The sequence below is a fragment of the Staurois parvus genome, unplaced genomic scaffold (genome assembly GCF_062004578.1).
Source record: "Staurois parvus isolate SC_StPar_1 unplaced genomic scaffold, SC_StPar_1.0 ptg000344l, whole genome shotgun sequence".
In the NCBI taxonomy this organism is placed as follows: domain Eukaryota; kingdom Metazoa; phylum Chordata; class Amphibia; order Anura; family Ranidae; genus Staurois; species Staurois parvus.
The window spans coordinates 2,632,127-2,645,027 of record NW_028318140.1 but is presented as its reverse complement, the minus strand read 5'-3'; the positions used below and the strand labels follow the sequence as shown (position 1 = coordinate 2,645,027).

Genomic DNA, 12,901 nt, shown 5'->3' with positions numbered 1-12,901 from the left:
TAGTAGTGTAAAGAAAAAATTCCAGTATATATACCATAGTTTGTAGATGCTATAACTTTTGCACAAACCAATCATATGTACATTTTTGACTAAATTTATGAAGAAATCTGTACCATCTCCAAGATATGCCCTTTCCTAACCAATGACACCAAAAAGTTTCTAACTCACTTCCTGGTCATCTCCAGCCTTGACTACTGCAACTCCCACCTCACTGGCTTACCTTTACATAGGCTAGCCCCCTTCATCATGAATGCTGCTGCCAGGCTCATCCACCTTACCAACCGATCAGTGTCTGCTACCTCTCCCTGCCAAACCCTTCACTGGCTTCCACTCACCCGACTAATAAAATTCAAGATACTTACAACTTATAAAGCTATCCACAACTCAAATCCCAGCTATATCACTAACCTTGTCTCAAAATAACAACCAAATTGTTCTCGTCATTCCTCCCAAGATCTTCTGCTCTCTAGCTTTCTTGTCACCTCCTCCTATGTGTGGCTCCAGGACTTCTCCAGAGCTGCTCCCATCCTCTGGAACTCCCTTCCCCAATGTACTTGACTATCTCCTACTCTGTCCTCTTCTAGACGATCCCTAAAAACTCATCTCTTCAGAGAGGCCTATCCTGCCTCCATCTAGCAACTGTACATGTATTTTCTCAATCAGCCTATCCCCCACAGTTATTACCTTTAGTATCAATTGACCCTCCCCCTTGTAAGCTCTAACAAGCAGGGCCCTCTGTTGCCTTCTGTACTAATTTGTATTGTACTTGTACTGTATGCCCTTATGTTGTAAAGCGCTGTGTTAACTGTTGGTGCTATATAAATTCTGTATATTAACCGCTTTCCCACCACCCTATAGCAAGTATACTGCTACAGGGCGGTAGGGGTGCGCAAAATCACGTATATATACATGATTTTGCAATTCCGGGTAGGCTATTCGCAGCTTCGGCTGTCAATCACCAATAATTTTTACTTTCAGCCTTTAAAACATAATCAGTCTTTTTTCATTTATATAATAAAAAAAAACCCAGTGGTGAACAAATACCACCGAAAGAAAGCTCTATTCATGGGAAAAAAAGGATGTAAATTTCATTTGGGTGCAGCATTGCACGACTGCTCAATTGTCAGTTAAAGTAAAGCAGTGCTGTAACACAAAAAATGGCCTGGCCAGGAAGGTGGGTAAATCCTCTGGAGGGCAAATGATTAATATTACTACAAAACAATAATTTAAAAAAGTGTTTTATTAAATATGTTTTATAGCTGAAAGTAAAAATGTTCAGTCTCTTTTCATTTATATAATAAAAAATAAAAAAACTCAGTGGTGATCAAATACCACCAAAATAAAGCTTCATTTGTGTGAAAAAAAATTATACATTTTGTTTGGGAACAGCATTGCATGACCGCTCAATTACCAGTTAAAGTAGCGCAGTGCCGAATAGCAAAAAAAGTGGCCTAATCATAAAGGGGGGAAAACCTTCTGAACATGAATTGGTTAAATAAACTAAAATTATGGAGTTGCTTTATGTGTAACAGAGTGGGTACTCTTTATTCCTTCAATGAATACTCACATACACAGCAGTTTTACTATAAATCGTAACTCAAGTACATTTCTAGAAGTAGACAAAATGATTTACTTGTTACCGTAAACAGAGTCATAATCATTGACATTTTGTGCCCTGTTACAGTTGTTTCAGTCTGCAATTGGAGGACTTCCTCTAGTGTTTCCCCCTTAGACGTGGGTGTGTGGGTGTTCACTTGTTTATACCGAGCAGAAGGGAATCCTTTATACACATATACAAAGTTTATGTTCTGTTTAATGTGAAAAAGATGTGGGTAGGAGCTTAAGTAGTTAGTAATAACACTACTGGTAGATATTTATCTAAAGGTTCCTTAAAGGGGGTTTTCTTAGTGCGGGGGTGCTTTGATTCAATAGGTACCTTTCCAGCAATTACTTTATCATAGTATAAGTATACTATAATAGTATAGTGGTTACTTCTACCGAAGACAGGATGGAATATATAACTGTAAGTTTAATTTATCATATACATCTTTTATTTGATCTTTAGTTTGTTTACATTGTAAATCTTGAACAAATTATTTATTTATGTGTGCGATTTTCATACTAAACATTAGGAATTCTATTCTTTTATGCTCAATGCATATCTATACAATGTACATGTGCTTGTTGTTATCATTAAAGTTTGAAGCTCATGCGTTATATGCAAGCTTACATTTCCAATTTAATGCAAAATGTCCACTCACACATAAAATGTGATAGATACAGTACATATTATCAAGGCTTTTTTTTCAGCAGGAATCAAACATACTTCTACTATGTATTCTAAGTCAGCAGTTGCAATTAAAATTTGAAAATTGCCCTGAATTTTATATATTTGTTTTGTGTTAACAGAACATTATTAAGCTTGGTTTTAGAGTCCATTTTACAACTAGTGCCATTAAGGCAACATTTAAAAGGTTTTGTTGAAAACTGAGAATCAATACTTGTCTATGCACAAAAATAATATCTGAAAAACGTGCACAGTTCTGCATTTGAACTTTGTTAAAAAGATACAAACTGATGTCCAGGGGCGAACTGACAACTCATGGGGCCCCCGGGCAATAGGGGATCATGGAGCCCCTGTGTCCTTGCCCAAACTCAAAAAAGCCTATGAAAAAGGTACCAGGGGCATCTCATGGGGCCCCCTACTGACCCCGGGCTCTCGGGCAGTGCCCAAGTTTCCAAATGGTCAGTCCACCCCTGGTTCCAGCACATCTAGCACCTCCAGCACTGAATGTTTGTAATGGCAAGGGGTGTTGAGGTGTGCTGGAAGGTCTATTGATGCTGGCTGTTGAGGAATCTATTGTCACTGCAGGGGATCTATTTTTGCATGGCATTATATTGGTGCCGGGGGATCAATTTTTGGTGGAAAAGAACTACTTTTGAGAGAGGGGTCTATTGTTGCTGGCTGTTGGAGAATCTATTGATGCTGGCTGCTGGGAAATCTGTTGTTGCTTCTGGGGGTCTATTGTTGCTGGGCTGGAATTTTGTTGCAGGTGTCAATTGTTGTTGGGGAATGCTATTGTTGCTGGGTGGGGTCTATTGTTACTGGCTGTAGGGGATTTATTCTACTGCTTTCCTTGTTATCATTAACAGATTCCATACAAATTACTTAACACCACAAAATGATATTTGGCTCTGTATTCTGTTAAAGGAGCAATACTGGGAGGGGGGTAGAACCAAGGGACGATGCTCAGAGGTGGGTAGGGGGGCAGAAACAAGGGGATGACTTAGAAGGAGGAGTGGGTCCTGTATCTATTCTCTGAGAAAAAAAAGCCCTGCATATTAGGGATGAGAAGAGTGATATTGGTGGAATACATCTCACCCCAAAATTATGGAAATTTGTTTCTCCCCACCTATCTTCCTGTTTACAATGTTTTATATAATTTTATAGATTTTTTTTGTTGTTGTTGAATGGCATAGGGCTTGGATCTCCGGCAGGCAGTCAACTCAGAGTCTCAATGGGTTCTCACAGAGGTCATCTCTAGTATAGATCACTAGAGATTCCTGTTTGGTTGCTCTTTAATCACAGCTCTCTGTTTTTATGAAGATATGTGGCATTAGTTGCAATTACCTGACTCTTTCTCCTTTCTTAACTGAGTCTGAGACATTGCCACCATTGATGTGAATATGAATTGTATTGCTCATATTATTAATCAAATAAATAATTTCACCAAAGCAGAAATGGTCAATGCTTAGGTTAATTTTCTAGAAAAAAATCGATTTAAAGGGTTTGGTTCTTTGGGATGCAATGAAGTTAGTTTTTTTTTATATAGTGTACTTTGCATTTGTATTTTAACGTTTTTTGTGTTTGTTAATTGTGCACTGTTCCTTTAATCTAATTTTTTTACTCTTATTTTCACTGTATTTTTATTTAAAATATAGACGTCAATGAGGGAAAGTTTTTGAGACAAGGTCTGAGACAGTTAGAAAGAGCTTCCTGGACTTTCAGGAGCCATCTAAAGCTGAGTGTATCTTTACAAACCACCTAAAACCATCAATTTAGTTGATTCCTAAACCTGCAGATGAAATGGTGTAGGCCAGCTGCAGATTTTGAGCTTTTGCTCATGCGGTGGGGTATGTGGAAATTGTAGCTGCTAGGTACTTCATCAAATTATCATAAGAGAACACTTCACCATTTAGTTCTTTGACCTCATTTTGAAGGAAACACAGCCAAGTTATCTGAAGCTACCTGAAAGGTTAATTAAACCCTAAGGTTACAACATCTGTTATATATAAATGTGCTTCCAAACAGAGGCCCATGTGAGTTAATAGGAATTTTAGTATCTATTCACAGGAGACCTTCATTTGACAGAACCCAGCTCAGGGGTGTCAAACTGGTGGCCCTCCAGCTGTTGCGAAACTACAAGTTCCATCATGCCTCTATCTTTGGGAGTCATGCTTGTAACTGTCAATCTTTCAATGCCTCATGGAACTTGTAGTTTGGCAACAGCTGGAGGGCCACCAGTTTGACACCTGTGATTCTTGCTGGATCAACCAAACTTTCAGGAAGCTTCAAAAAGCTCAGCTCTGTCTTTCTAAGAGGAGGGCTTGCTTTCACTTGCAACCGAGAAAGCAACTTTGGTACCCTTTTATACATAAAAGAGCAACTTAACAATTGCTCACAATGTCAGTTACTTTGACTTTCAGTGCTACAACTCTAATTGCATTGCTGATATGTACCAAGATGGAGATTGTGATTTTAGTTAATTGTGAAGAGTAAATGTGAAAACTGATTAACACAATTGTCTTATAGCACTAGGGTCCTAGATCCAGTTGCCAATGGTAATGCTTCAATGTTGGTGTCCTCCAACAGTGCAAAAGCATACTAGTAGATATTTTTTTTTTCCTTAAAATTGGCTCAATGGTGTGTGTGACTTAATCACATGAGTTATTTTTCATTTTTTTTCTTGGTTTTCAAAATAACAAATGTATTAATATGGACATTGGAAAAAGTTTAATTCAGCATAACGCTTTTTCTAGTTAAATAGTACATTTTGTATAGAGGTACTGTATATACATCAAACCTAACAGAGGGGACACTGAGGCAGAATGAGGGATGGAGGGATATGGTCTCAAAAGAGGGACAGTCCTTCCAAATGAGAGACAGTTGTGAGCCATGCCATTCCTGTGTATTTAGCTAAATATCAATAAAATAAGTAAATAGTAAAACAATTTATAGGAATCATTTCCCACATACCTGAGTTTACCACAGTACTTTTGATCTTGGAATACCTTTAAATTATCCTCTAACAGATTGAGATTCATTTAAAAAGCACCTGCATACTGCTCATGCACCAACGTAATTGTCACATCCTAGGAACCTATCAAATCAGAAAAACTGTGTAATTACTTATGATACCAAGTTATAATACATAAAACTTTCAGGGGGAAACAAAGTATTCTTAGTGATATTGCCTTCCAAAAATGACATTTGTTTTCTTTCTCTCTCTCTGTATACATAATTTTAAACTTTCAACGCTGTCACACTTCGAATAACAATTGCGCGGTCATGCAACACTATACCCAAATGAAAGTTTTATCATTTTTTTCCACACAAATAAAGCTTTCTTTTGGTGCCATTTAAGCACTACTGGGTTTTTTATTTTTTGACAAATAAACATAAAAAACTAAAATTTTGCAAATAAATCATTGTTCTTCATAAATTTAGGCCAAAATTTATTCTTCTACAATTCTTTGATGAAAATAACCCAAATCAGTGTTTATTATTTTGTCTGTGGGAAAGTTATAGAGTCTACAAACTATGGTATATATCTGATATATATATATATATATATATATATATATGATCAATTCGATGTACTGACAGCCTCATTTAATTTCTTGGGGTCATAAAACATCAGGACAGTACAAATACACCCCCCCAAAATGACCCATTTTTGGAAAGTAGACAGTCCAAGGTATTTAGTAAGAGGCAAAGCAAGTTTTTTTAAGTTGTAATCTCTTGGAAAATGTAATATTTTTGGAAAATGAAGAAATTAAAAAGAAACATTTATAAACCATAAATAGATACTGTCACAGGATCTGCTTTCAATTTCATTGGCATGGGTGTTACGTGCTGATACATTTCAACAGAGTAGTTTTCTGTGTTTCCAGGATAGATGTTTGATTGACATCATAGTTCACTATCTGTCTCAAAAAAATATATACAATTCATTCATACACTGTTGCATGGCGGAGTAATCATCACTGGAAACTGAAACAGGCCTGTTAATGAAGAAGTAGTATAAGTTAGCACACAAGGGGTTAAATAACATGCCTGAGTGGTGCCCTAAAACTGCATATGAAGCTGTGCACCTGCAGGATGTACTAAAGCAAAAGTGACATATCCCTGCCTTTTGTTAAAAATGGCATGGGGACCGCACAAAATCGGAATCTGGAAGAATAAGTGTCCTAGGAACTAACGAGAGCCCTAAGTGGTGGTAGTAGTACCTCTACTAAATGTATGACTTCCTGCACAGCAGGAGTTTTATTTTTTCAGATAAACAAACCAGTTAGTTTTCAAAACAGTAAAATAATTAACGAGCGCTTGGAGATAAATGGTAAGCAGCTGGCATAAAAGGTACAAACCCCAAACCTTCACACTATAAATAATAATAACATATGCAGCGCTACAAAGAAGTAATCAATGAATCATAAATCTAAAAATATAAATAAAGACAAAAAATAAAAATAAAAAGAGTGGTGGGCTAAAGTGCTTAAGGTGATTAAGATAAAAAACAACGTCCTCAGATGATGGTTCAATTGTCCCAATAATGAGGTGCAAAGGTGGTCGACTCCGTGCTCAAAGGTGTGTAAATATTATGCACTCACCAGAAAGCACATAATGTGCGCATTTGAGTTGTCAGACCACTCCTGGTACTAGAAGGCTGAAGCAGTGCGGGTCATCTAGCAGGCTGTCACTCTGGTAGGGATGCACCTTCCTCCAACCAGCAGGGGGACACCAGACATCCAGCAATAATTGGCATAAAGCTAATCCTGACTCCTTGAGTTACTTAAACCGACTACAACTGCTAACAGCAATATAATTTGTCCTTTTATTACAAATTTTAATACCCAATATAAAGATGTCTCAAAGATCATTAAGAAGAACTGGTCCATCCTTCTAAATGACCCATTATTGGGAAAAATATTACCCAAACGTCCAGAGATCATCTTTCGTAGAGCGCCCCCTCTCAGGTTGTCTCTAGCCCCTAACATAGTGAACCCCCCAAAAACCTTAACATTTAATCTTGGTCACAAGGGCTTTTATCCTTGCAACAGATGTATGATTTGTGTTGAAAATGGTATACACAAGAGACCAGTGAAAACCTTTGTGTCTAATACCACCAAGAAGACATATGAAATCAAAAATACCATTACTTGCAATAGCACACACGTTGTTTACCTATTAGAGTGTGGCTGCGGTAAGCAATATGTTGGGAGGACGACAAGGAGGTTACGTGACAGACTGTGTGAGCACCTTAAAAATATTAAAAAAGGTTTCAAGGACCATTCATTATCTTTACATTACCAGCTATGCCATAACAACAACCCCAAATGCTTGAAATTTGCTGCTATAGACATTACTAAGCCGCATTGGAGGGGTATTTACAAAAAGAGATCTGTTGCAAGGTTGGAAACCAAGTAGATTTATGAGCTCCAGTCTTCTTCTCCTCAAGGTCTTAATATAAATCTAGATATTAATTGTTTTATTGATACAAGTTGATATATCTAGTCTATTTTTTGATCTGTATGTTTTTATTCACTGCTTTTTGTTTTTATTATGCATATATTATAAGGATTATGATTTTAACCCCAATTTATGTGTCTAATTCATGGGTTGTGTATTTTAACTGTAATATACATTATGACTTTTTATGGCATCAATAGATGGATCTATCTACATGTGGATCTATTTACCATGTGGGTTATATATGTTATATACAAATGCTTTTATATATTATTTGGAATGTAAGTTATCCGGCTCACTTGTTAGTTTTTGGTCATGATTCTACTATTTATAAATATTTATTCATTTTTACTCGCTATCAATTATATCTTAATTTGTATTTACTGTGTATGAATCTCAAAATGATATTTTGTATGCACCTCCACTGTTAGTGATATTTGGCCTGGGGGTTCCCCCCCCCTTTATAATCTCTAATGGAGTGGACTCCACTATAATGGAGTCTGGGGCATTCCTATAAAAATGGAATACTGCAGCAATATGAGCAATACCGTTCAGCATCCTTACTGCCAGTATCCATCCTACTACGGAATACCTTTTAGCCTCCTGGATACAGGTTTAGATAAGGAGGAGATGCGAGATTATTTTTACAAATAGACATGACAATCGTCTATCCTGAGCCGTGATAACCGATAAAATGGCCGCTGCTGTATGCACTGCGCATGCGCGAGCGGGCTAAGATGGCGTCACCGGCTTATTATGCTTACCGCGCATGCGCGGAATTCACTATATATATCCTTGTCCGGCTAGTGCTCGCTCCCTTTGATAACGTGCTCGTCCGCACGAAACGCGTCAGCTGGAGCCTAGCCGGTGACATCACGCCGCTCCACACCTTGTGGAGGCCGGCGGCCATCTTTGTTTCTGGGATACCCTGTGAGTTGCTTTCATTATACTCCAATAAAAGGTTTTTTGAACATACTACACTATCAGTGCTTTTTTGGGGTGGGCTGTTTGGTCGAGCCCCCCCTCCCCTTTCTCAAGGTGGATATCCTGTATGAGTGCCCTGGTTTGAGGAGTCAGGATTTAGCTTTATGCCAATTATTGCTGGATGTCTGGTGTCCCCCTGCTGGTTGGAGGAAGGTGCATCTCTACCAGAGTGACAGCCTGCTAGATGACCCGCATTGCTTCAGCCTTCTAGTACCAGGAGTGGTCTGACAACTCAAATGCGCACATTATGCGCTTTCTGGTGAGTGCATAATATTTACACACCTTTGAGCACGGAGTCGACCACCTTTGCACCTCATTATTGGGACAATTGAACCATCATCTGAGGATGTTGTTTTTTATCTTAATCACCTTAAGCACTTTAGCCCACCACTCTTTTTATTTTTATTTTTTGTCTTTATTTATATTTTCAGATTTATGATTCATTGATTACTTCTTTGTAGCGCTGCATATGTTATTATTAAACCAGTTAGTTTGCCCGCTCAGCAAATAGCACAGAGTTGGAGGCAAACTCGAACCTCGTTCCTAGGGTTGAATAATGTATAACATTAAATATACTTAGGGTGTGACAAGATCCCTTCATTTCCCCCAGATGTCATTTAATAGAGCTGATGGTGATAGAATTTTCATCTGTTCTGCAGGTTCACATATTGATGCATGATTTAGTTTTTTCAAAATATACTGTCAAGCTAACCTTTCAATCTCAATGATTCTTGGTTGACATACTGTTTGCACCATTGCAGGAAACCACAGGTGAAGAAGAATTGCATGTATGGAAAAGAGGAAAGGTATTGGAAAAAGGGACACAGCACAGGAGAACACAGAAAAAGTGTGGGGGGGGGGGGGATAATACAGGATGGAGGAGTACATTATGAAGAGATGCTTGAAGTAAGGATGAGAAGCAGTACATGGAAGATAATTAAAGTAGAACTAAAGGCACAACTTTTCTTTTTCATTTTGGATAGAGTAAGGGAGGGTTATAACACCTGCTGGATTTTTTTATGTTGCCATCTGTGTCCCATTCGGGAGATTTACACTTCCTGTCCCATAGCTAAAACAGGAAGTGGGAGGAAATCCCTGCAAATTAAGGGAATCCCTTGGGATTCCCCCAGGTCACCAGAACTAGTGTCCCCATTGGAAGATTTCCCCTCTATTACTTTTCTAGGGAAACCCAATATTTTGGATTTACTTTCACTTTCAACAATAATGGTAAACAGGACAAATGGAGAAGCTGAATCTCCCTAACTGGGGCACAGACAGCAATAAAAACCTGCCAGGTATTCTAATCCATTACCACTCTATACTGTATAAAGAGGAACTGTAGATGAATGGGAAAATCAGTATAGAGGCGGCTGGAAGGCAATGAGAATAGCAGGATCGGTATGGGGGATGTGGGGGCACTGCAGGTCAATGAGAGGAGCAATATAGAGGAGAGTTACACTTGCAGTTTAGATCAGCCAAATACATTCCAGGCGTATGAAGATAAAAAGTATTCAACATCTTACAGTTTGTCTGTCTTTCTAAAGCAGTTACAACCTGATAACAAAAGCCTGTTCCTTTCCAGCAGCTGCAGAGTGGGACCCTTTTTCTTTTGTGGGGAAGCAGTGATCTCTCTGCAAAGGTCCAACACACCAACTAGTCAGACCTACAAATCTGCAGTCAGCAAAGCTCATACTATCTACTGATATCTACTATTCTCTGCAGAAAGATGATTGCTTCCCCACAGAGAATGTAGGTCTAATTCAGCTGCATGCTGCCAAGAACATAGGCTTTTTACTCATGATGTAGCTGCTTTTACTAGAAAAAAGATATTTTATGTAGCAAGAATATATTTAGCTGATTTAAATTTATTTAAATGCCGTCTAATATTTGCAGAACATTAGATAGATACTGAAGGAAGATAGATAGATAGATAGATAGATAGATAGATAGATAGATACACTGTATTGCCAAAAGTATTGGGACACCTTTACACGCACATGAACTTTAATAGCATCCCAGTCTTAGTCTGTAGAGTTCAATATTGAGTTGGCCCACCCTTTGCAGCTATAACAGCTTCAACTCTTCTGGGAAGGCTGTCCACAAAGTTTACAAGTGTGTCTATGGGAGTTTTTGACCATTCTTCCAGAAGCACAAGTCTGAGGTTAGGCTCTGATGTTGGATGAGAAGGCCTGGCTCGCAGTCTCCGCTCTAATTTATCCCAACGGTGGGCTATCGGGTTGAGGTCAGGACTCTCTGCAGGCCAGTCACGTTCCTCCACCCCAAACTCACTCATCCATATATTTATGGACCTTGCATTGTGCACTGGTGTGAAGTCATGTTGGAAGAGGAAGGGGCCACCCCCAAACTATTCCCACAAAGTTGGCAGCATGAAATTGTCCAAAATATCTTGGTATGCTGACGCCTTAAGCGTTCTCTTCACTGGAACAAAGGGGCCAAGCCCAACTCCTGAAAAACAACCCTACACCATAATCCCCCTCCACCAAACTTTACACTTGGCACAATGCAGTCAGGAACATACCATTCTCCTGGCAACTGCCAAGCCCAGACATGTCCATTGGATTGCCAGACAGAGAATCGTGATTCGTCACTCCAGAGAACACATCTCCACTGCCAGTGGCGGTGGGCTTTATACCACTGCATCCGATGCTTTGCATTACACTTGGTGATGTAAGGCTTGGATGCAGCTGCTCGCCCATGGAAACACATTCCATGAAGCTCTGTACACACTGTTGTTGTGCTAATCTGAAGGCCACACAAAGTTTGGAGGTCTTTAGCTACAGCAGACAGTTGACAATTTCTTCAGCATGTGCTGACCCCGCTGTGTCATTTTACGTGGCCTACCACTTCATGGCTTAATTGCTGTTGTTCCCAGTTGCTTCCACTTTGTTATAATACCACTAACAGATGACCGTGGAATATTTAGTAGCAAGGAAATTTCACGGATGGACTTATTGCACAGGTGACAACCTATCACGGCACCACACTTGAATTCACTGATCTCCTGAGAGTGACCCATTCTTTCACAAATGTTTGTAGAAGCAGTCTGCATCCCTAGATGCTTAATTTTATACACCTTTGGCCATGGAGGTGATTGGAACGCCTGAATCCAATGATTTGGAGGGGTGTCATAATACTTTTGGCAATATAGTATAGATAGATAGATAGATAGATAGATAGATAGATAGATAGATAGATGGGCTATCCTGTACATTATACTAAGAACTTCAGAAAACTAGACAGTCTACTTCTGTATAAAATTAAAAGTGCAGCAGCTACCTCAAGATGGAGTAATATTTAAAGCAGAACTATAGGCAAATTTTTTTTCATTTTGGATAGAGTAAGGGAAGGTTATAACCCTTGTCAAATTTTTTTTTGTCATCTGTGTCCCATTTGAGAGATTTCCCTTCTCTTCCTGTCCCACAGCCAAAACAGGAAGTGATAAGAAATCCCTACAAATTAAAGGAATCCCTTGGAACCCCCGGGTCACAAGAACTAGTATCCGCATTGGAAGTTTTCCCCTCTATTACTGTTCTGGGAATAACCCAAAAGTTGGGATTTTCCTTTACTTTCACTTTCAGTTGTAATGGAAAAGAGGACAAATAGAGAGGGTGACTGTCCATAATGAGGACATCAATAAAAACCGACAGGGGTTCTAATCTATCTTCACTCTACCCAAAACTAAAAGAAATGTTTTGCCTTTAGTTATACTTTAAAGGATGAGATGAAAGCTTTATGTTCATTGGCTCTAGAGATAAACCAGCATTATGTCTGATGTGTAAGCCATCAAAAGACTGTTATGACCAGAAGTTGCAATGCATAAATATCTGCTAGAATTCATGGCTACCTAGACACATCTAGAGTTAGAATATCTCAAAGATACACATTCATACTGATACTAGTACAATGAAATGTGTCATTTTTGTAGCCACTGTGCAAAGGAGAAAAAAAGAATTTTCGAATGTATGGACTGAATACAGATGAAGAAACTGTGCACTCGGAAAGGTAACTCTTTTTAAAGCATATCTATAGAAAAAAAATGAAAAAATTGGTCTCAGGTGGTTCTACCCCTAAACAATGGGTGGGGCCCCACATCCAAAATATTCAAAAGGGAAGAGCTGAACACGTGGACTTTTGAGGTACCCCAAA

At 38.7% G+C, this 12,901-nt stretch overlaps 1 protein-coding gene across 1 annotated transcript in view; it reads left to right on the top strand.

Moving 5' to 3' along the window:
* Window positions 1-12,901, top strand: part of TNIP3 (TNFAIP3 interacting protein 3) — a 54,163-nt gene that overhangs the window by 2,548 nt on the left and 38,714 nt on the right. Inside the window, exon 2 of the mRNA XM_089684309.1 lies at window positions 12,681-12,757. Within this exon, the coding sequence (XP_089540435.1) occupies window positions 12,681-12,757 (77 nt within the window). The remainder of the gene's footprint in view (window positions 1-12,680; window positions 12,758-12,901) is intronic.